At 39.3% G+C, this 23,323-nt stretch overlaps 4 protein-coding genes across 5 annotated transcripts; 3 read left to right on the top strand and 1 right to left on the bottom strand.

Moving 5' to 3' along the window:
- Positions 1 to 8: 8 nt before the first annotated feature.
- LOC112570709 (myoneurin-like) lies at positions 9 to 6,638 on the bottom strand. Of its 2 annotated transcripts, none has more exons than XM_025249286.1 (2): positions 6,267 to 6,638; positions 9 to 5,184 (listed from the first exon to the last, which is right to left on the bottom strand). In XM_025249286.1, exons 1-2 carry the CDS (start codon positions 6,462 to 6,464, stop codon positions 4,546 to 4,548), a joined length of 837 nt encoding a protein of 278 aa, XP_025105071.1. In that variant the 5' UTR covers positions 6,465 to 6,638; the 3' UTR covers positions 9 to 4,545. The 2 variants fall into 2 exon arrangements, with proteins under 2 accessions (XP_025105071.1, XP_025105072.1); XM_025249287.1 differs by lacking the exon at positions 6,267 to 6,638 and adding an exon at positions 5,663 to 6,049.
- A 5,721-nt stretch (positions 6,639 to 12,359) lies between these two features.
- LOC112570705 (endoglucanase-like) lies at positions 12,360 to 15,583 on the top strand. The gene is made up of 4 exons (XM_025249284.1): positions 12,360 to 12,463; positions 13,442 to 13,705; positions 14,177 to 14,302; positions 14,786 to 15,583. The coding sequence occupies exons 1-4, from the start codon at positions 12,433 to 12,435 to the stop codon at positions 14,953 to 14,955; spliced, it is 591 nt and encodes a 196-aa protein (XP_025105069.1). The 5' UTR covers positions 12,360 to 12,432; the 3' UTR covers positions 14,956 to 15,583.
- A 1,197-nt stretch (positions 15,584 to 16,780) lies between these two features.
- LOC112571215 (endoglucanase-like) lies at positions 16,781 to 19,079 on the top strand. The gene is made up of 4 exons (XM_025250070.1): positions 16,781 to 16,915; positions 17,506 to 17,769; positions 18,167 to 18,292; positions 18,638 to 19,079. Exons 1-4 carry the CDS (start codon positions 16,885 to 16,887, stop codon positions 18,805 to 18,807), a joined length of 591 nt encoding a protein of 196 aa, XP_025105855.1. The 5' UTR covers positions 16,781 to 16,884; the 3' UTR covers positions 18,808 to 19,079.
- A 1,722-nt stretch (positions 19,080 to 20,801) lies between these two features.
- LOC112571216 (endoglucanase-like) lies at positions 20,802 to 22,658 on the top strand. Its single transcript, XM_025250071.1, has 4 exons — positions 20,802 to 20,898; positions 21,472 to 21,732; positions 21,888 to 22,013; positions 22,339 to 22,658. The coding sequence occupies exons 1-4, from the start codon at positions 20,871 to 20,873 to the stop codon at positions 22,506 to 22,508; spliced, it is 585 nt and encodes a 194-aa protein (XP_025105856.1). The 5' UTR covers positions 20,802 to 20,870; the 3' UTR covers positions 22,509 to 22,658.
- The last annotated feature ends 665 nt before the right edge of the window (positions 22,659 to 23,323 follow it).

Genomic DNA, 23,323 nt, shown 5'->3' with positions numbered 1-23,323 from the left:
GCGCCAAATGAAAGAGTAGAGATTTTATTTACGCCGACAAAAATGCCTTCTAAAATATACATTTCTATGCATAAATCTAATTGTATATTTTTCTCATTTTTGCCTAAAACTTGGCATATACTAATGCAACAACTATTAACTATGAAATCAAAGCAATACAATGATAAAAAAATTATAAAATAATTTTGCAATGTACAAAATTTTAAGTACAATCATTGGATGGGAAAATACTGTCATGACTGAAGTTAAAGAAAATTGATATTTGTGGTTGCCAGTTAGCACAATGATGATGCTCAACACTTACGAAGACAACAAGCACATACATCCATATATAACAGTTAACAGCCATTAGGACAATGTTACAAATAATAGTGTAGAAGTCTGCATGGCCTGTACTCTTTCAATAGAGTTCGTTGTGCAGTGGTTTCAGTCTATAAATAATACTTCCTTTGTTCTGTCACACAGCCTTTGTTTTGAACACTGTGCACCACCAACAAATTGTTGAAAGTACCATCAACAATATAAAAAAATAATTCTACATCCAAGGGAAAAGCTTGGTGTATCATATGGTAATTTGTGCCTTTACAATCTTGAAAGAAGTAACAGGATATCATTTCATTTGTTGCGTTTGCTACCATGTTTCTTCTTTTTCTTGAGCACAGGGCCTGAAAATTTTCTTTCCACTGTGTGAGTAGTCCCAGTAATCTCAAAGCCTAGCAGGGTTTCTCCTACAAAATGGCATGCCCTTGAGAAGCAGTAATAAGAAATGGGGAAACCAATGAGCGAATATTACCCTATTCCTAGTTCCCAGTGAAATCATGATTGTTTCACAGTAGAGACATTTACTTCGTGCTCCATATAATACAGTCCAGGGATTCGTTCAGTAGAATACTAAGAGATGTGAATCCCAACCACAAGAATTTAAAGAAATGTACATTGACAAACATGCTAAAAAAATCTGCACATTTACTGGCACATTAAAAGTCCATTCACAGAAACTGGCTATAAATCACATTTGAAATTATCTGTAACACAACTAAGATCAATCAATTTCAATGCATCAGACAATAACTAAGAGTGAAGGTCTGACCTTAACTAAGATTAGAAAGGCAAACATACAATAAGGGTAATCGCAACTAAGGATTGGTGGTTGATGGTGGTGACAATCCTGTGGAATCACTGAAAATGGCAATAGGCCTACAAAATGCATTTGAGATTAATATGATGACAATTTTCACTTGTGTAGTTCCTCATACCAGAGATCTGGAGACATTCACACTATACACTTTCAAATGAATTAAAGATGAAAGCTAACAATAAGGGTTAGACTTTAAACATTACTAAAGCCATGTCTTAATTGAGCAATCCTTCCTGGTAGGAGCCTCATTCAGAATAATGAGCCAACATTGTTAATCCTAATTTTGTTATTAACTAGGAAGAACACTGGTTTGAATATAAGTTGTGAACTAGGTACAGGATGGGAAAATATTCCCACAACATACTATGTGAACCTTTTGTATGCTAGTTTTCTATGCATATCATTTCTCATGTCAAAAGATGTGCAGAAGTTATGTTAAATAGTAGTAGAAGCACCAAAGTATGCAAAAATACTTCAAATGTAAAAAGGTGACAGTATTGTTGCTAAAATTTTAACAGAATAGATGTGAAAATATGTAAATCCACAGTAAAATAAATATTACATGTGTAGACTAATGTATATTCATGCAAAATGAAGCAGTCATAAAGAAAAACCTGTGCCTACAGAGAATGTCTGGCTGCCATTTGGTTACAGGATGACTAGTACAAAGTTGTCTGAAACATCCTTTATACATGTGGGAATGGCCATGGAAATGTCAAATAAATAAAAAATATAATTTGGGTAAATTAAGAAACAACCTTGAGGACAGATCAACACAAAACCAGTTTGTGGATGATCAGCTTTTAATTAAGAACCAACTTTGACTGCCTGAACCAAGTTCAGATGAGGAAGGATTGCTAAATGAAGACATCACTCCAAGTACATTTTAAAAGCATGTCAACAGCAGACCACTGATGACACAGTGGACACTTATGAGAGATAATGCTGAAAACGTGCACCAAACACAATGCACAAGAGACAAAAACAATCAACAACAATGTGATGCTATAAAATTGAGGAAGTAAACTTAAAGCAGCATGCAGGCAAAATGATGATCTGCTTTTACTTGAGACAATATGTCGATGAACTTTCTATATACAAGTTCTTGCACAAGGAACATATTAAAAAAAAAAAATTACTATGGGTAAGGGTTTTAGATGCGCAGCAGTGAAGTCACCTTCCACCATATGCAACCAACAATGCTGCAACAATGGCGACAAGTGAACAGGGAAAGGGACTGAAAAACTGTATAAAATGCTGTGCATGCACTGTCTATATTCATGGTTAATTTTTAAAGAAAATCTATTTTACCTTGCATGCACATATAACAATGAGATCTAATGGAACAAGACTAGACTTGTATGCCCAAGACTAGTATTTTTATTGTTCCCAATATGATCAAAAACTGGCTCTAGCTGTGCTTACTGAAACTGCGCACTTCAGAAGTCTTTTAATCTCTTGATCACAACCCTGTCATCTCATTAACAAACAAAAGTTTTATTGCAAATGCTAATCCTCACGCATTTTGCATTGCTACATCAGCTACCAGTCTAATAGTTGATGTGACTGACTTGTTATACTGTAAGAGTTAAAAGACTTCGTATATCTATGCCATCGGCACTTGCTGGAATGAACAGGGGAAAAAAAACCAGCTATTTGAGGAAGCAGTCAAAACAATAGATATAGTAACAAAGAGCTATTGAGGTCAGGAATGAAAGCATGAGACATCAATTGTAAAATGCAAAAAAATACATCATGTAATACCAGCATGTAAAAAACATTTGCGAAAAGTTGTAATAAAATAGTAAATGAACACAAGAGTTTCAGCCATGAGACAAAAGCAGCAGCCAAGTACCCACAATGCAAAAGAAGCAAGTATAAAAGAAAATTATGGATGGATGAATGAGAATTGTACACTCATAATGGCACCTTTGCTAACACAAGTTACAACCCTTCGAAGTCACAACTTTTCAGCAGGGGAGAAAAAAAATGCTGCAGGTATGAGGTACCAATGATCAGTCATGATTTACCGTCAAAATTGTACACTGTTGCAGTGATTCAATAGCAGTCAAAATCAGGCCTGTCAATAAATCCGTCATGAAGAAACAATGCAGTGACATTCACAAATTAACTTCTAAAACAAAAGCATCAACTGAAACCCCAAAACAAATGTCTATAACATGTTCAAAAATGTAAAAGACAGTTTCACATTTTGTGCTTGCAAAGTTCAAGTATATCACCCCTGCATATGCTTGCTCATATAAATGGGTTTTGTATTTGTTCCATTAGCAAGTCATATGCTTGTCACGAGAAGGGGACACATTTTTACACAACCTATACATTCCACAAATGTACACTGACACTTCAGATTTTAAAAAAACTGTTGCAAGTACAATTTTCTTGGTATAGGTCGTGTAATAACACTGATATTCATTTCAACCATTTTGTCAGAAATGTCTATAAAGCATAGGCCAATATTATTGCCAGCTCAACAAAATAAAGTCTACATTTTGACAGAAACACCACTAATACAAGTAAAATCTAGAGAGGTAAAAAATAAGTGTGATGACTCAATAGAGACACCACATAGAGAAATAAAATTTGTACACAACTTTGGATCTAAAGATAAAGCACATCTATTTCTAATTCACAACACATCCTAATGTTTGTATAGTGGGGTGCACACAAATATGCCCACATAGAGGAACAAGGGCATTTGCTTGCGTTGGGGCAGAGTTTGTGGTAGGCAAGCAGAGGCTGCTCTGCTTGTCTCACTTGCATGAGGTCCTTATTGCTATATATCCGTCTGGTTTGTACAATTTGCATTTATAAACAGTTTCTTAACTGGAATCATGAATGAAGAACAAGCATATAAACATAATCAGTCACAGACTGGAAAAATATTCATGTTCTTTGATCCCAGCGTTGGAATTAACTTTGTGTCTAAAACATACCAGCATATATAAAGTGCTTCATAAGTTTATAAATTGGGACAGGGTATGATAAACTGGTTCTGTGTGAATGTCAACGTAATCAACATTAACTTAAAATACAGTCCTTGTCACCCAGTTTACAATTTAGTCTCTCTCTCTCTCTTTTTTAAATACACACAATAACTCTGAGGTAAATGATATCAAGTTTTGACTCCTTATTTTTAACCTAGTGGCTTGGAGTTTACCCCACCCCCAGGGAGGAAGGATGGTTGGGCGTCATTGGGCTCCATTTTTATCCGTAGTGGCTTTGTTAACAGGTTTTTCTTCTGGATCATGATTATTTGGATTTTCCAGCCTTTTTTTCTTTGAAATAATACCCTTTTTGGATGGTTTCTTACATTTGTTCTTGGTGTGTAGCGCTTTCTTTGTTGAAGCACTTTTGTTCTTCGGTGTACAAACCAGACGCGACCCTAGTCAGTCCCGGTGATCTGTTCTTATCTCATCATCTTCCAGCTCCTCTGACAATCCACATATGTTAAAGCTAGAGTCTTGCTCCGGCTCTGGCTCCTCAGGTTCATCGTCTTCTTTGCCATGGACATGTTTCCTCTCTGAGTGCCTCTGCAGATGATTCTTCTGGCGAAAGGACTTACCACACAAGTCACATAAAAAAGGTCGCTCTCCAGTGTGCATACGGCAGTGAGCTTTGAGATGATCCGGTCGCTTAAAGGCTTTACTGCAAATGTCACACTTGTAGGGTCGAAGTTCACAAGGGACTCTGAGGTGCTTCTCAAGAGAGGCTTGAAGTCGATATGACTTGCGGCACACATCACATGTGTGAATTCGCTTAACCTTCTTTCCTTTAGGTTTCTGAGATTCTTCGTTGTTCTGATCCCCTGCCTCCGCTTCTTCTGATGGAGAAGGTGAGGATGGAGATATATTGGTTTCCTCCCCTTCGCTCCAGTCCATATGGATTCCCTCTGAATCACTGGGTATATGTGGTACAGGCTGGGTAGGTGACTGCAGCCAAGGAAATGCTGTTTCACTGTCCTCACTACTTTCACTGGTCAGCTGCCAGTCTGGAACTGGAAATGCTTCCTTTGCATCACTTTGGTTCTGTTTGGGAAGAAAAATGACAACAGAAATGTCAGTAAAGTGATGGTGCAGAGAATGATTTGATACATTTTCAGACTAAAAGTATGATAGCGCTCCACAAGCTTTCACCACTTGATGAATCTTCCCACAGACCAACCCTAAATGTCTGAGGTTTTTCCCCTTAGGTCAGTTGCAGTGAAGCATTGCAAATATGTTTACTCTTCAGCTACTTTTAAGCCTGGAAAAAAGGTTAAAATACAAATACTGAATACTGATGTTTACTACTACAGCTTAATTCACAATCCTCTCTACAGGACTCTGGAATAAACTATTTAGCAATTATCATTTCTGTCCTGTTCTAATTTCTTTGTAAAGTGCTTAACGCTACCTCTAATTACGCATTCATAACATGACAATTATTCACTATTAAAAACATCTATTTGTAAATCCTGTAATGGATGAAAAAAATGATAGCATTTTTGTAGAAACTGATACTGACTGTCCCAGAATCACATGCCGTCTGATAAGTTAATGCATCTGGGTGGCGTAACATTTGACAGGAATATGTAAAATCTGTCTGCCACTACGAAGAAACTTAAGCTTTCTTACATCCGGCACTGATCAAATAAAATGATGCTATCTACATAAAACGTGAAGATATATATCTGTACTTGTAAGGCAAAAATAGCCTAAACGAGTAGTTTGCTCTGTTACAAACACTTTTTTGTTGACCTCATTTCACTTCTTTTTTATGATGACACTCACAGTGCCAAAGCAAATATTTATTTATGCAATTAGATTAACATTTACAGTCACGGGATAATTTTATCGGAACTTTCCAGCAGTTGGATTCTGCATGGAATCGACCTCGCCTTCGAACTTTAATCCTCAAATGGCACCAAATGACTCACGTCATTCCCAGATGGATCGATTTCAAAAGAAAAATGGCGAACAATAATAAAGTCAAGTAAAATAATTTGACACATCACACAAAGCCCTACCAACTCATCAGTAGATCTTGCAACTATCCGATGACTTTAAAGTTCGTTAACTAACTCGATGCATTTATCTGGGGCAAAGAAGGGTACAATTTAATCACTTACTTTTGCACTTTGAGAATGCAGGTTTAACCACTGTGAAAAAGTGCCGCCAGCATAATTTAACTGCTGGTCAAGCTGATACAGATGTTGCACCAACTGCACTGGCGTAGGGTAACTGTGGTTATAGCTGCATCTGAAGTCTTCTAAACGCACAGGCTTCAGTGAGACATAATTATCCATTCTGTGACTGAGCCCAGACATCTCACACAAACGTGTAAATCTTTCAGTCGAAGCGGGTTTCGTTGTGCTTGACTGAGCGGCGAAAAAGTGATGTCCTTAAATGGAGCGTCCCGAAAAAACTGTGTCCACCAAGCTGAATGAGAACTGTTAAAAAAATGAACTCTGTCGGTGGTTGATGTTAATGTTTAATTACGATGTAGCTGCTACGACCGCAAGTGGTATGCATGCTCAACTTCACAAAATAGCCTGAAACTTTTTATTTCGCTACATTCCTTGGTAACTGTATTGACTGACATACGGCCGAAACTAAGTTCTGTGGTTTTTGTGATGGTGTCCTTTCGCTTTTCAGGTTTACAGAACAACCTGTATCTGACGTATGAAGTTTAATTCATTTCATGTTTAAACACAATTTTTTATTGTTGTTTGCAATATGCAGACCTAAAGGTGGTATTATTTGCAGAAAAGGGTGTTTAGTTATGATTTTTTATTACAGTGTTTTAGTTTTGAAAATGACTTAAAATATTAACAGAATCGAACGATACATTTAATAAATCATGCAGGCGCATTAAAAGTTTCTTAATCATGTGTAGCATGTCACCACTGAACGAATAAAATAATGTCATCCCATTTCCTAGAAACAGACACACATACAAACAAGCATGCACCAGCAAATGTACAAGGATATCAAATCCAAATGAAAAGGAACAATTAATACACATCTTGCAGTAGCTAGTTGCTCTTTGTACAGCAGACGATGTGTGATACTTTATATGAACAGTAAAGCTTACTTTTCATGTCTTAAGCAAGTTATAATTAAGTCTTCTATCTGTTAAAGTTTATCATCATCATCTTCGTCTTTTTTTTTTTTTTTTAAAGAACTTTTGGTAAGATAGAACTGGACTCGACTTATTTTGTAAAGTCTTAGTTTTGCCTCCTTAGTTAAAATGTTTAAAGGAAAGCCATGGAGCTGGTGTGAATGAAGGAGATTCTAGAAACGGCATGCCCGCAGTTACAGGGTTGTTCTCCAATGAAAAAGGGGTCTTCTTGGGAGAACGGGCGGGGGTGGAGGAAAAGGATCTTGTGTTTGTGATAGCGATTTGAGAGTTACATGGGTAAAGGTCTCCAAAAAGATATCAGTATACTCGTACGCGCAGTACTTTAAGCTTTAAGAGAGCCTAATCTAGTTTTTTTTTTTTTAAATTGCTGGTCAACTTTTAAATATCAATAAAATTTTATTTACAACTTACATCGATTTATCAGGCTTACCGCACAGCAGGATTTCTTTCATCTTGTAATCTTTCATTGAGAAAAATGTCCACATTTAGCTTTCAGTTTGTCCTGCTCTTTTCATTCTTTCTGTTCGTCTTTTCCGATTTTTATAATTGGCAGTCCGCACATGGTCAGATGTTGCGACACTGTGTCTGCGTTTTGTGTCAGACGACGCCTATTTCAAAGTCAAATGTTCCGCCTTCTGGAGGCAGAGCAGTACTAGCTTCCAGAACGGCAATAGCGTCAGACACAAGAAGGGCGGGAGTGCCCCAGTAGTGCACATGAGGACGACGGCCACAGAGGTACCTGTGACCGTTGGACCCTCACCTCCCACCCTCCCAACCCTCCACAAACAGAGAGTAGCCCTTTGGCTGGAAGGTGGAAAATGTTTTGACAGCCAGTCGTAGAGGTACATCGGTGATGGCGGCAGCAGTCTGTGGATGCAAGTATGGAAAGCGCGTTAGACCCTTGATAGGGGAGATGCCATGGAGATCAATATGCTTATTGAATAAATAAGAATAGACGAAGCGAGTTCGTCGACATTGTGATTAAGCTATAACCAATAAGGACTGCCAACGCATGTGACCTTGTAGGTGACCGAGTTTGTTGATAAGAAAACCTAAATCCATGTTTTGGCTTCTTTTTCCAGTCTTCGTATATCATGCCGTACAATTAAAAAAAAGAAATAAAACTATAGAGACTTGAATTATCCGTGAGAGGTACATGTATATGTCAAATTTTTTTCTATGAGTTTTCATCTGAGTCAGTGACAAACTGTATACACTTACATTGAATGAAATGTCAGCGTTTTGATGGCAAGTCTAAACATTTTGTTGTTTGGTTTTATTAGTGTCACATTAATCAGCTTTGTGTTCCGTCATCAGCGTTTGGAAGCATACTTGTATATTTTGTTCTGTTTAACATTTTGGATATTTAACTCTCTGTTTCTATTTCACAAGAAAGTGTCGCTTCTCTCAACAGTAAGCGCATCATTTAGGTAATATCTCTTGAAATAATAAAGTATACAAATGCAAAAGAATTTCTCTCGTGAGATAGCATAGATATACTAAATGGCGGTCACCACTGATCCTAATTTTATCTTTAACTTTGTACAACCCTTTTAAAGGCACATTGGGTCAGAGCTGTGCAAACGGCTGTTTCTTCCCGTGGAAAGGTCAGAAAGTTGATAGGACACAAAGGGGGACTCCGCCCCCCCCCCACTCCCCGATGTACCGTCACGTTTGCCATTCACCTGCAACACTGCCGCCTCCAGTCTACCTTTTTATGGATTTTTGTTTAGTGGTTGCGGCTGCCCATGAAATACCCGGGGTTTCGCCGTTCGTTTATGATGTCAAGCGTTTGTTCACCGGCATCAACTGAGTGGCAGAGATTTCAGGGAATGTAGCTCAACTAAACAGCAACTGGAAGGCGTGGTTAAGTAATGAGAAGATAATTCACGGACTACTGTCAGCTCGCATTTTACTGTTACGAAGGAGGCACTGCTTGCAAAAAGCGTAATTGGAAAATTTGCCTCTCCCCACCATCTTGCAGTCTGTACCAGAAGAAGCAGCAGCGATGCTGACCACAGGCCACGAAGATCCTCCGATATTGCCAACAGCTCTGTCCTATATCCTCCATCTTAACTCTACTTGCTCAAGGACAGAGAACAGTAGCTGCAGTGCGTACATCACAAGCGAAGCTGTTAAAAAATTTCTAGCGAACAGAACTCTTCCCCTCTGTTCCCCTTCCACAAACAATTCCTAGCGACCTTGTGCAGGTTGACCGCAACCCGCTGGAACTCGAGAAGACTATTTGTTTGTGGGAAGGGACAGCTGTGTACAGTTCGTGCTGGCTCTATTCCTGTAACACCAACCTTCCCCTCCACTCACATCAGAATAGGGGTTTGGTCGAGAGTAGGTAAACAAGTTGATAAAGGTATACCCTGTCTGTTTTCTGAAATAGGCATCTGTTATCAGTCTAACCCACACCTTGGCCCATTCTTTCAGATGACATTTTATGTAGATGCGAGTAGGACTGACCTACAGTTGACATGAGACACCACTGCGCTCACAACTGCTCTCTTCTTTGAATGACTGTAGTGACAACATTAAAACAGAGACAGGAGTGATCTACAGTACATGTGACGATTATACACATTACAGTATAAATCGCTGACCTTTTCTGTAAATAACAATAAAGACACACATTGAAGAACAAGTTGAAGAAGGCAGTTGAAGGTACAAAACTAGAGAACACTTGTGAAAGAACATTGTTACTGCTTATTGTTTGGAATGTCATTCCATGTTTTACAGAAGCGAGAATAGGACAGGAATAAGTCTTTCTCTTAATGCTGTTACTAGCCAGGACAAAGAGCATAATAGTTAAATATCCCAAGTCTCAGAGTGGCAGTAAAACTTTATTGCTAATGCCCCAGGACATTAGCCCTCCCTCCCCCAACCGTTGGTTTCCTGTGACCTTCAAACTCAACTTAGCCAAATTTAAACGTTTAACAACATTTGCCTGGTTAAAAATATTTTCACAAATCGTGATCGAGTTGGTGGTGCTTGCACACTGAGAGAGAGAGAGAGAAAGAGAAAGATGTCTAGAGATAGAGAAAGAGAGAGATGTCTACTGATTATTTCGGTCTCAAGGCACATCCTTATCAGCACTGGCTTAGAATGGCGAGATGCACTCTCTGAAAACGAGTTTCTGTTTCCTAACCCTTACCAAGTCGTGACATAAAAAGAAAGGTCTTACAGATAGCGATTTACCTATGGCCTGACATTCTAAGTTGTACCCTGTCATTTGAAGGTGAAGGTGAGACCATAAAAGTAAAGACTACCAAAATGAGAACAAAATTAATTCTTGATAAAATTTCTTATGAAGTCATAGAATAGTTTAGTTTAGTATCATAGCCTATTTTTTTTATTTTTTTGTCCTTTTATAAAATCTAATTGGTGCACGCCATAGTAACCTCTGGAACATACATTGTTTGCATTACCCGTAGAAAAAACTTTCTGATAAGGCTCAATATGATAGTAATTTTGACAGAACAACGCTCATATTATTAATTTAAAACGGAAAAGATAATTTCTTTTCTGGCAACATGAAAACGCTGAACGACATTTTTTAAAAAAAGGAAGATGCTAAAAAGTCTTACTCTTCAAATACAATCATTCCCCTCATACATTGACTGGAATCTTCAGGGGAACAGAGAGTTGGGAGACCAAAGCAGACTTGAAAAGAACAATAGAAAGCGAGGCAACCACATGGGTCCAACTGAGGGGTGCTGCCCAAAACCGGGTACGCTTGTGGGGTGTTGTTGCGGCCCTATGCTCCTCGAGGAGTAACAAAGAATAAACTAAACTAACCCTCATACAACCATCATCACAATGGTCTCGCATGCAATAGTCAGCACTTAGCTCTGAAACCACTAAATCGCCAATGTAATAACTACCCTTGATCAGTAAAATACCCACACTTTGGAGGTTCCTTACTTGTTTATTGTTTATACGTATTATTATGTGGTTCTGTTAAAAGAAACAAGCTCCTCTGAAGCGACCTGGCGAATATTTCTGCCCCTACTCTACCTCTTTTCTCACTCACATCCACTCACTCAGGCCCACCCACTTCTAACCGAACATGATAGTATTTTGTCATTGGTCCCACACAATAACGCTCTCGAGTAGACACGAGATTTTCCCCAACAACAGTAAACATTACATCACGTTTCTCAAGGTGTTGACGTCACACAGGTGTGTTCATTGCATACGGGTGTCGCGTAACAGTTTATTAGCCTCCACACCAGGTGTGTTGTCGACAACAGTCCCCAAGGCTGAGTGCTTCGTTTGCACAGCTGATAGCAGATCCGATGTTCTTCACGTCTGCAGCGCAGTGACGCAAGTGCACCTGAGGACAAGTCTTTGCTCCACGGAACATAGGTTGACGATGTAGACCTGTCGAGGGGTTACTTTGTCAATCGTCTGAATGACTGCTAAACTACAGAAATCCTGTAGCATCAGATTACTTGGCAGCTGACTCAAAAAGTCTGCAATGCTGTCCAAGTCAGGTTACTGAATTTCCCTCGGAACTGTCTTTCCAATGCCTGCTTCAGAAGCTTCAACAAGCTCAATACATCGTTGTGTATTTTTGAAAACCGTTAAGTCGACCATGAAGACATGCGGAAGTAAACAACAACAACAACAACAACAACAACAACAACAACAACAACAACAACAAATAGAAGAAGAAAGGAAAAAAGAAGAAATCTTCAAGAATAAAATAGATAAAAATAACAACAATAATGAAGGCGAAAACAAAGTTTTAAGTCTTAAGCTTGGATCTGTAAAGTAATCTTATGTGATTAAGACGAAATTGTTTCATGTGTTTTGTGGAGAAACGAACTCCGATATAGTATTATGCAAGAAGACATCGCCATGGAAAGAAGTGGAGATATTGTTTTTATTTAAAAAAAAAATAGACTGCACTAGATTTTTGTAATGAGTAGAGCAGCCATATATTTTCATATTTTTGAAAAAGGTGACTAACAGCAAGACCTACAAATTACCCATCCCTCCTCCCTCATCCAATCAAAGGTCTCACACCACAATGCACCACTCACACTCGCACTCACACTCGCACACACAGCTCGTGGGACCACTTGACGACAAGTCGACCTCTGTGACTCCACAGAGCCACATGGTCTGAGCAGCACAGTGAAATGAAGTTGGTTTGGTTTTTGTATTTTGCAGGTTAGTTGTGATCCACACATATTCATGTATTGTTTGTATTCTGTTCGTACATATATTCATATATATGCAGATCAAGAATGTTCTTGCGAAAAAAAATATAGATAAGCAGTTGTCGTTTGATAATTTGTTTTCGAAATTAATGATTCTCGGTGTCACAAACTTCTCCGATTATTTACCTTTTTTTTAAACTCATTTTTAATACAAGAAAACAACAGCAACAAAAACAGAAGTTTAATCAGTACATCTGATAGAAATTCTACGTAGACAAAGGTCTATATTGTACTATATATATATACACACCACACACACACACACACTTAGAGATGCATGTATAAAGCGCGCGCACACACACATACACACACAGAGCATAGTGTATGGTACTGGATTAGAACTGAGTTGACTTCTCTAAAATCTTAAAAGTGTGATATCGTTAACAGTTTCATCAAGCTTATTATTCCGGAAGGGCTGGTCATTAGAAAAAACAACAAAAAAGCACCCAATATCACACCGGCTATCTACTCTACCATGTCCATATCGTCCCACATATCTTTCCCACACCAAAAGTCGAATCGACCAGGCCCCTAGGCGAAATGAATACCCGAGGAGTTACAAATTTTTCATACTTCTTTTGAACATGAATTTTGCTTAAAAAAAAAAAAAACACAACAAAAACAAACAAAAAAAAAAAAAAACAAAAAAAAATCGTAATAGAGTAGAAAAACTGTCGGTCGTACGTTGGCTTAGGGAGTTAGTTGTAATAGAGATGAGCTTAAATGAAAAATGTTTAAGTCGTAACTAAGAGAGTTCATAACAGGGAAGGCCTTAATTAAGAGGTTTGACTATAATACTATTAGCATATCATGAGTTCATCCAAGTTGGTGGAGCAGGTTATGAAGCACGTGAGGCAGACAACAGCCGTTGTAACTCTATGCTTTTGTCAGCGGTTAAAGAAATGTTAACATCATTCAATGTCGACAGTCCCGCTGCTGGAGGCGGCGCAGTTGTGTCAGAAGGACGTCTACGGCGTCAGACGCTACAACGGCAAGGTGTGCGCCAGCACCACGCGATATGTTGACGGCCACCGTGGTGCCTGTGGCTGTGGACCCCGCAACACTGACACCCCCTTCACCTGGAACATGCAGCAGTTTCTGACAGCACCGTCAGAGAGGTACTTTGACAACGGCGGCAGCAGTCTGTGGTGTGGACGCAACTGCGGAAAATGTGTGAAACTGACTCCGACAGGTGAGACGAGGCTAATGGCAGGACACAAGAGTTGTCACCGATGGAGGGCTTGGCGCTTTTTTTCTTCACTCCATCACTTTGCATTTTTCTTTCTCTCTCTCTCTGTATTTCGCCCCTCTCTCTCTCTTCACCCCTTACACAAACACTCTGTTGTATGGACACAAACATGGTAAATCACGTTGTATATATTGTCTATCATGTCTCTTTCTTTCTCTTTTCTTTAAATCCTCTTTCCCCACCTTTTTATTTGTCCTCTGCACTTGCACGCCTGTATTGCTGTGTTGTGTTGCGTTGTGTTGTGCTGTGGTGTGGTGTGAATGGATTACTGTCTAAACTGCATGAAGAAGGGAAACTGAGTGTGTTGTAAATGACGGCGTACAAAGGCGTTTTTTTCTTTCTTGTACCTTTTCATTGCTTATTTTATTGTTGTTTATTGTACATTATACCTATTATATCTTTGCTGTTACGAAGGTGGTTTTGTACCCGGTGAGGGAGACGCCCCTCCTAACAATAACTCAATCGTTTTCATGGTGACTAATGCCTGCCCCATCATCGGTAATGAGAAGTGGTGCGGCATTCAGGGCAAACCAGGAACAAGTAATTTTTTTTGTCTTTTTGTTGTTGATTTTGTTGCCTTTCTGTTCGTTATTTCCTTCTGATTTTTTTTTATATTTACTTTTGATCGTTTTATTTCCTTTTGCTCCTCTTTATTAATATCGTGGTTTTTTTCTATTCTTCATTTTTTTTACGCTGCCTTTTTCTTTGTCTCTTCTTTTCTTTCTTTCTCCATTCCTTCCTTTTTTTAAATTTATTTTTATTATGCTTAATGACGAAGACGCGGATTCACTACAATATAGTTTCTAAATTTTTACCAATCTTGAATGCTCAATGCTATTTGACAAAGATGTCAAAGTTTTACAAAACCTTCGAACATTTATAAAACTATCATGCACAAACTTAACCAAACTGGTCAGAAGTCTGATATTCGTCTAAGCCCGGGCTTTAGTATAAAATACTGCTCCAACTCTTTATCCTTTGTTGCCATTTCCTTCTGACTAACCGCAAGTATCTTTCTAACAGAAAGCGTGAACACATACGGATACGAAGTTCACTTCGACTTGCAGAACCAGGCTGGTCAGATCGACAGAATTTACTGGAATAACCCGGAAGTGACGTGGGAAGAGGTCACGTGTCCTAGCAACTATAAGTCGCTGTGGCTCCAGTGCGAGTGCAGTCGCAGTTCAGGTTAAAAGCAACTGGTCATGTCAGAGGATCGGTCGACTACATTACACTATTTCAAATACATCTCCAGCATGCAGTTGCTGTGCACAGCCGTGCAAACATTTTCACTGAAGACAGTAAAGATCGAACAGAAGAGAAAGTCGAGTAGGTTACATTTAAATCGTTGATGTTAATGTCGAAGACAGCTCGTGTACAAGTTAAGATCTTTGCCACTGAAAAAAAGAAAGAAGTGCAATGTGTTATATCTCTCATACTTTCATGTACAAATAAATTCAGTTTCTGCATATAGAAGGCTGTTTGTTGGTTAATCAGCGAATGAGTTAATCAGTTGGTGGGGGGGGGGAGAGAGAGTGAATAAAGAGATTTTTTGGATGCCCGAAGAGACATTATCCTCAGATAGAAAACAGAATTACATTAAAAGATTTTTTTTAAATCGATTTTTGGGCAATTCGGCCAAGTTCACTATAAACATACTTATTTTATGTCGTGTTGGAAGATTACAAACATGCTTCAGAGCTTGTATACCACGCACCACTAGTTTACTGAAATCAGCATTCTTAACAAGTTTAACATTTTATGTCACAGCAAACTGGGCTGAGCCTCGGGGGGTTTCTTTGGGTACTCTGGTTTCCTCCCCATCCCTCTCCTCCCCACCTATAGTGCGAAATCGGCACAAAGTTGAAGCACTTTCCTACTAAATAAACTAACCAAACAGTCACAGAAAACTTGATCCAACTGGAACAGGTTAATGGCAACATGTTGACATATACCTGATACAGGTTGTGTTGATAATATATATGTCTTGAGGTTTTTTTTAACTTACAATCTGATTGAGCAGTACTTCTGTTTTGCATGTTCGACAGAACTAGAGAGTATGGGGAGGTTGGGTTTAAAATTCCCCAGGAGGGTCGACAAGTCCGCTATCTGGAGTCTATCATGGAGTCTTTAGGTTGTTGACCCCAGAGCTTAGCGTCGGGGGTCAGGGGGCTGGAGGTTTGTTCACTCTACCACTGAGGTGTTTTGTCTGAGTAAATGGATTCTGGGGAGCTTATTGTTTAAAGGTCTAGCGGGGGTGCACATGTTTTTGTGAGGATTCGAGATACACGCTTACACTCAGCAGTATTCTCAGGAAAATGTCAAGAACAATATGACTTTAGGTTTGTACATGGATACGTTTACATTGTCTCGCCTTCAACAAATGGGAGATTTTGGCGATAGGTTAATTTTGGATATGTATACACGATGCTGATCTCTTTCTGTCCATGCTAATGTTGTAGGTATGTATCTCGAGAACGGAAGGGACTTATTTATCCACATCCAAACTTTAGAAATAGTATCTTGCACCGACTTTTACACGTGACACAGTTCGACTAAGACAAATGAAGCCGATGACTACAAACTAGTCTGAGCGGCTGACAAAGAATTATTTTAATTTCAATCGAAACAAGTAAGACATGCATTTTGTGTAAATTTGGCAGGTAAAAGTGGTGGAAGAATTTCCTTTTCCTCTCTTCAAGGAATCCAATGAGAACCAATATGTCTAGTACATTGATCTATAGTGTTCAGGTCCGTTTTTACCAAGTCAACAAAGTTACAACGTCTTTCCCTTTATTACCTGGAAGATCTGTGATCACAGTTCATAAAAACGAATGAGGTCGGGGGTGGGGAGAAGGACTGTGAAAGTTTTTAGGGAACACGATCGCCTGTCGTCAGCCTACTGTCCTAGTTCTGATATCTTGAGTTTCCTTTTTTTTGGACATGAGTATCCCAGTAATCCTCACTTTTTCATTAACCCTTATTTTTATGGGGTTTTTTTTTTTAATCAGCTTCAGAAATTTTTTTATGGTCTTCTGATAAGAAGTGGGTATTCTGGAGACTCCAATGATATAAAAAGGAGAAATTTAGCATTTAGAATTAGCAAGAGACACCCAGGGGAAATGAAGTTGTTTTTTGTTATATGCCTTGCAGGTTAGTTTTGCCTATGACAAAAGAATTGTCCAGGTCTTTGTTAACGTATATTTCACCTTCCCTTCCTCCCAAAAAATCAAAAGGGCTTGTACTTGGAGATAATCATCATAATAATCTTTATCGTGTACTTTCTATTCTCTGTGCTTGAAATATCACTTGAAGGTAGTCGTGCAAGATTATTTACACTGCCGTGCCTTGTTTGTCATATAAGAAGCCTCCCATTGTTGTAGGTACACAAATGCATTGAAGTCTCGTGCTATTTGCGAATACGTTTTAGAGGATTTAGTGGTGTGATCTAACAGTCAGTAAGATGTTGGCAGACGCTACTCAAACTCCACACATTGTATATTTTTTTTTACGAATTGTAAAATTGTAAAATTGTTGTAGCCATTTGTGTGAGATGTGCAAAGACGCCAGCGCTATAATGGGTATTTGACCCCACGTGACCTGGTCGGTGTTGAAATTTTTTCTTTAATTATTTCGCGAGTGCAAAGACTTCTATAAAAGCAATTGAATAGCTTGTTTGTGTATATGAACTACTATATATATATATGTCCATATAGAGTGCTATACTTATTCCATGTTGACAGTCCCGCTGCTGGAGGCGGCACAGCTGTGTCAGAAGGACGCCCACGGCGTCAGACGCTTCAACGGCAAGCCGTGCGCCAGCACCACGCGATATGTTGACGGCCACAAAGGTGCCTGTGGCTGTGGACAAACTGGATCAGACACACCTTTTCCCTGGAATGTCCAGCAACACGTGACAGCTCCATCCGAAAGATACTTCGACAACGGCGGCAGCAGTCTGTGGTGTGGAAACAAATGCGGGCACTGCGTCAGACTGACCCCGACAGGTGAAACGACATTAATCTCAGAACATCTACATCCCAGCATCTCTCTCATTGCCTTTTTTCTCCTTGTTCTCGTGTTTATTTATTCTTCGAGTTGTCTAGTTTGCTCTCTGGTCTGTGATGGACTGAGGGCTGTGTTATCGGCAGTTTAAAAGCCACAGACGTTTTTGTGAACTCATCCTTGATAGTTGATCTTTGGTTTCTGACTCGCTTGTCATTCTTTTGACACACACATTTTAAGACACGATTTGTAAAAGTACGTATGGTTGAAAATACCAACCGATGAAGATGAAAGATGATGCACCATTTTGTTTAAAGAAAGAATTTTATAACATGTATACTGTGTTTAAAATTAACCTTGATGTTTAGACCAATCATGAGGGTGGGTGTCATTGTACAGGTGGCTTTGTACCCGGCAAAGGCAGGGCACCGCCAAACCACAACCCTGTCGTCTTCATGGTGACCAACGTCTGTCCTATTAACGGCAACCAGGAGTGGTGTGGTATTAATGGAAAACCAGGAACAAGTAATAGCCTTTTGCTGTAATTTATGTACTCACATATGCTTTGTTATCGTTGCATTAATTATTCCAGATAATATTTCGTATGATCTTCATCATTATTATTTGTATTATGCATGTTTCTGAGAAAGAGATGGTAGGGGAGGAAGACAGAGAGAGAGAGAGAGAGAGATGTTAAGGCTGTGGTTTGTAGTGTGTCGGTTGCAGAGGGTGTGTGATATGTGAGAGATAGAGATTGACAGTCTGGTGGTGTGAGGAACAAGACAATGTGTACTGAGGCTTGTGAGATTTAAGGATTCAATTCTCTGTTCTTAATATTCGCTAACGATTGTCATTTTTCTCTACAAACAGATAATGTCAACACCTACGGATACGAGGTCCATTTCGACCTTCAGGACCAAGTCCACCAGGTCGAATCCATTGGCTGGGACAATCCGGAAGTGACGTGGGAAGAAGTCGCGTGTCCTGCCAACATGCAGTCCGAGTGGCGCCAGTGCGAGTGCAGCCACAGTTCGGGTTAAACACGACACAGTGACAGCAGAAGTTGAAAGCAGAATGCATCTCCATGGTTACTTTGCATAACCATGTGAATAATTTGCACATATTAAGCAAAAATGCAGTAATGTTCATATACATAAATATAAACTGATATTTTATCTGATATAAAACACCGATGTGAATGCCGTTGTTACAGTTCCTATTCTTTAAATTTAAAGCGGTTGCTTCGTTAAATGTCAGAAATTTCGAGCAGCTATGTATTTTTGTATGAAATAAATTCCGTTGGTGTACACTTGAGGCTGTTTGTTGCAATCTGTTACGAGCATAATTAGTGATAGAGAGAAAACACGATGATGTGGCGTACGAGAGGAAGTGCGAGTGCATCCAAAGGTTGGGTAAAAACAACTGTTCGTGTCACTACACACCTGGTCCTATATTAACCTTAAATTAAACTAATTAAACTAAATTACACTTTGAAAAAAAAATGTCTACAGTCTGCAATTGTTATGCAGGGCAGCTCGAATAATTCCATTCAAACAGTAATACACAAACAGATGAAAACATTCAAGAAGTTTCACATGAAACCTGTTCACGCTGTCCTTGTAGGGGCTGGCGTCACTACAGGTCACGTGGTTTGCGGTTAAAATAATTTGTATGCATTTTTTTTAGGCCAGTAAGCACCATTGAGATCTTGAGTTGGTTAACCCTTTTCATAATCAGTAACTGGGGACTGGATGGAGGAGAAAGACTCAGCAGCAGATGCTGGTCAGAATGATGCTTGAAAATTGTCGTTGTAGAGCTTTCAGTCACAGTTTGGCCAGCTTCCTAAGAAGCACAAAAGATATTCAGTAATTTCACCGAGATTGGCATGCTCGTCTAAGCCGACTGTCCTTGCCAAAGCCAGTGTGGTCCATCTGTGAGTGGTTCAGTATGTCAATGACCACTGATAGTTTGTATATCGCATGACGTGGCTCTTATAGTCATCATCTGAGTTTAATTTTGATCAACTTTCAATTAAACATCTTCTTTGGACATGGCTTACATCCGAAATACTTGTAACTGAAATAGAAAATTCGCTGAAGCATAAGTGCTTTTCGTGAATACATATATATTAGTGAATATTTATCTTATTTCATGTCTGCTGATCTGGACCACTGTCCAAGTGGTAGAACAGATAGAGCAAATAGGTCATAAGAGTAGCACAAAGGTCAAATGTATGTGTGCTGGGTCAGACTGTCGTTTTTACATTGTCCTGTTGCAAGACATTCAGCAGTTTGTTTTCTTTTTCATCATCTTCTAAACGGTTTTGTTTTCACATACACAATTTCATCTTGCGCAGTTTCTCTAGTCCTTCTCTCTCTACTTCCCTTCCCCTCTTCATGTTAAGATGCTGTTTAAATCAAATATAGGATGAAGCCATTAAAGTTACAGCATGTTGAAGGTTTGAAACTGGTCTTTTTAAGGCCATATAGGAGGGACTATTTTCTTTAAATTCCTCCTGAAACTGTTCGAGCTCATCGGATGAAGCAGTTCAGCACGAGCTAGTCTACAATAAAAATTTAATTTTGGTTGAACCGTGGGAAGCACATAAACAGTTGAAAAGTTTAAACGGAAGCAAGGCTTGTCCACAAAAAGCCAAACTCCAGAGCAAAGAACATCACTGGACCATTCATGTACAGAAAGTCTGCGGTGATGAGAAACATTTTACAAAAGACAATAAAGCTTTGTCGTCTTTATTATTACTGCTGAGGAAATCTGAGGTTTCAACGAAAAATCCACAATTGCAAATTTTTGTTAGCTGCGAGAGTGAAGCCATCGAAGTTGCTCACCTGTAGTCTCGTATTGTATTTTTCTTATCGTTTTACTTTATCCAGGACAATAGGAGTATCAAAACCACAACTTTCCCGTCCATAGAGCTTGCTTTTTTATCCAATCTATTGTACTCTTAGGCTGTCTGATAAGAAAAAGGTTGGTTTTTTTCCCTTTTGTGTTTTTTTTTTTTTTTTTTTTTTTGTGTGTGGGAGAAGCGGTATAATAATGATATAAAAACGTGGCATTAGACAGTCACTCAGAGACACCTGGAAAAATGAAACTGTTTTTACTCTTCCTTTCAGGTTAGTTTTCACCTTACCCCAAAGAAGTGTTTCTTCATTTTTCGCATTTCTGATTCTTGTTAATGCTGATTCACACAAAGAAATCGAAATATTTGCTCATTTAGAAATAATAATTTTTAAAATATTCTTATCACTTACAGTTTTGTTTATTTTACATCTATTTGCGCACGACCTTTAGTGGCACTGTGCTCAGCATAACTTTTTGAGTTCTTCAAATGTGAACTGAAAGTGTTTGTTTCTTTCTCTACTTCAGAGTGTTTTTTTTTTTTTTGTACTGGGCATTACAAATGTACAAATGTTCGGGCTAGTGACACGCGTGAAAATGTTGGATTATATTTCATGTCCTGCATGACCAGTTTTACTGTAAATATGTGTCAGGAGAGAGATTTATTTCTGTCACCTTGCAGACTAATGTTGATGTTTGGAACTTCATGTTGACTGACTTCTGCTGATTTTAACTTGCATTGATTCTATTTTCACAAACTCGGAAATGTCTAAAGGCGGTTTACGATATGTTTGTTTATTGTTTAAGTTATGTTTATCTGCACCAGCTGTTTTATGTAATTCTGACAGTCCCGTTTCTGGAGGCGGCACAGTTGTGTCAGCCAGATGGCAGCGGCGTCAGACGCTTCAACGGGAGACCGTGCGCCAGCACCACGCGCTATGTTGACGGCCACAAAGGTGCCTGTGGCTGTGGAACTGGTTCAGACACACCCTTTGACTGGAATCTTCGGAGTTACGTGACAGCCCCGTCCGAAAGATACTTTGATGACGGCGGCAGCAGTTTGTGGTGTGGGAGGAAGTGCGGAAGATGTGTCCGACTGACCCCGACAGGTGAGACTTTAGAGATCGCACCATTGTTCTTCGCTGTAGTAGTTGTTGTTGTTGTCCCATACCTTTTTGTAATTAATCCTGTAATTGCTCTCAGGACATCAGGAACTGATGCACTCAGTAAGTAGACTGACATCAGCTGTCTTGTCATTCAACAGGTGGTTTTGTGCCCGGTGAGGGCAACGCCCCGTCAAACCACAACCCTGTCACGTTCATGGTGACCAACGTCTGCCCTATTAACGGCAACCAGGAGTGGTGTGGTATTAATGGAAAACCAGGAACAAGTAATGTATTACTGTTCTTTTATCTGATGATGTGTGTTCTAATTACATCTCGCGATGGCAGTTCATTAAACAGCCCAAGTTAGTCGTCACTCAGAAAAATTACTTCGACAACATTCACAATTTTCTAAAATCTATTTATCACGTGCACTTAGGATGTATGTGTGTGTGTGTGTTGGGCGTGGGAGATGGGAGCATTCAAAGTTATGAAGAATAAGGCAGCATGTACATGAGATGATTTTCAGCTCTGAATCCGAGTTGATCCATGCCATGATGTTCTGCTTGAGCCACCGTTCGGCAAGTACGCAAAACTATTCTTTCTTAACAGACCAAGTGAACAGTCATGGCTATGAGGTCCATTTCGACCTGCAGAACCAGTATGGGCAAGTCGCCGCCATTGGCTGGGACAATCCGGAAGTGACGTGGGAAGAGGTGTCGTGTCCTGGCGATCTGCAGTCAAACTGGCAGCAGTGCGAGTGTAGTCATGGTTCTGGTTGAAAATGAATTGTATAAGGTCGTATAACCATTGCAGATATTAATTTCTAACGCTTCACTCTGTGTGAAATTCAAAAATTTCAAATAAAACGGAAACTTTAGAATAATTTAAAAAAAAGTTTGCATACATGAATTAAAAGAATGTGAACGTGAGTTTTGAATCGTCTACATACTTTTCTGTTTGTACTTGCTGCTGCGCACTTGAGGTTCTTTGTTCTTTGATTGCATTCATAACCAGCGAAGGGAAGAGAAACAGTAATGTGAGAACAGACTTTAATCAAAGGACAGGACTCTCTGCACAAAACACATTAATGTTTACTTCCATTTTAAGGCTTAGATAACCAACCACAGCTTAGCTATACTGAGTGTGGGAGGAATAACAGGCAAAGTTCGCTCTGAGAAGTAGACCCATCTTTCCGTGAGTGCCCCACACACAATATTGCACCATTTCAGAACAGTTTCTCTCAGAAAGATGTTTGGCTTTGGGAGGAGGGAGGCCAACTTCACTCGACGACCATATGAAGAACCAAACTCGAGGCGTGCAGAATCCGGATCGTCAGGTCTATGAAATTCTGTCGTTCTCTGGAACATTGTCTCCTTCGGCTACTGAACATCCTGAGGTTTTAATATATGATAACAGATCCATTTATGAGAAAATGTGCGAGTAAAGCCATCAGGCTGAAATACAACCTTTCAGATTTCAGATTGTACAAGGCAGCGCTGACGTTGTCAAAGTCTCAGACTACGTGTAAGTACAAAGATGACGTCGTAGTTTTGACTTCTTTCGGTTTATTGTGACTTATATCTCGAGAACGGAA

This window comes from Pomacea canaliculata, linkage group LG8, assembly GCF_003073045.1.
Source record: "Pomacea canaliculata isolate SZHN2017 linkage group LG8, ASM307304v1, whole genome shotgun sequence".
NCBI classification, from domain to species: domain Eukaryota; kingdom Metazoa; phylum Mollusca; class Gastropoda; order Architaenioglossa; family Ampullariidae; genus Pomacea; species Pomacea canaliculata.
The sequence above is the reverse complement of the archived record's forward strand: the minus strand, read 5'-3'. Positions and strand labels throughout refer to the sequence as shown.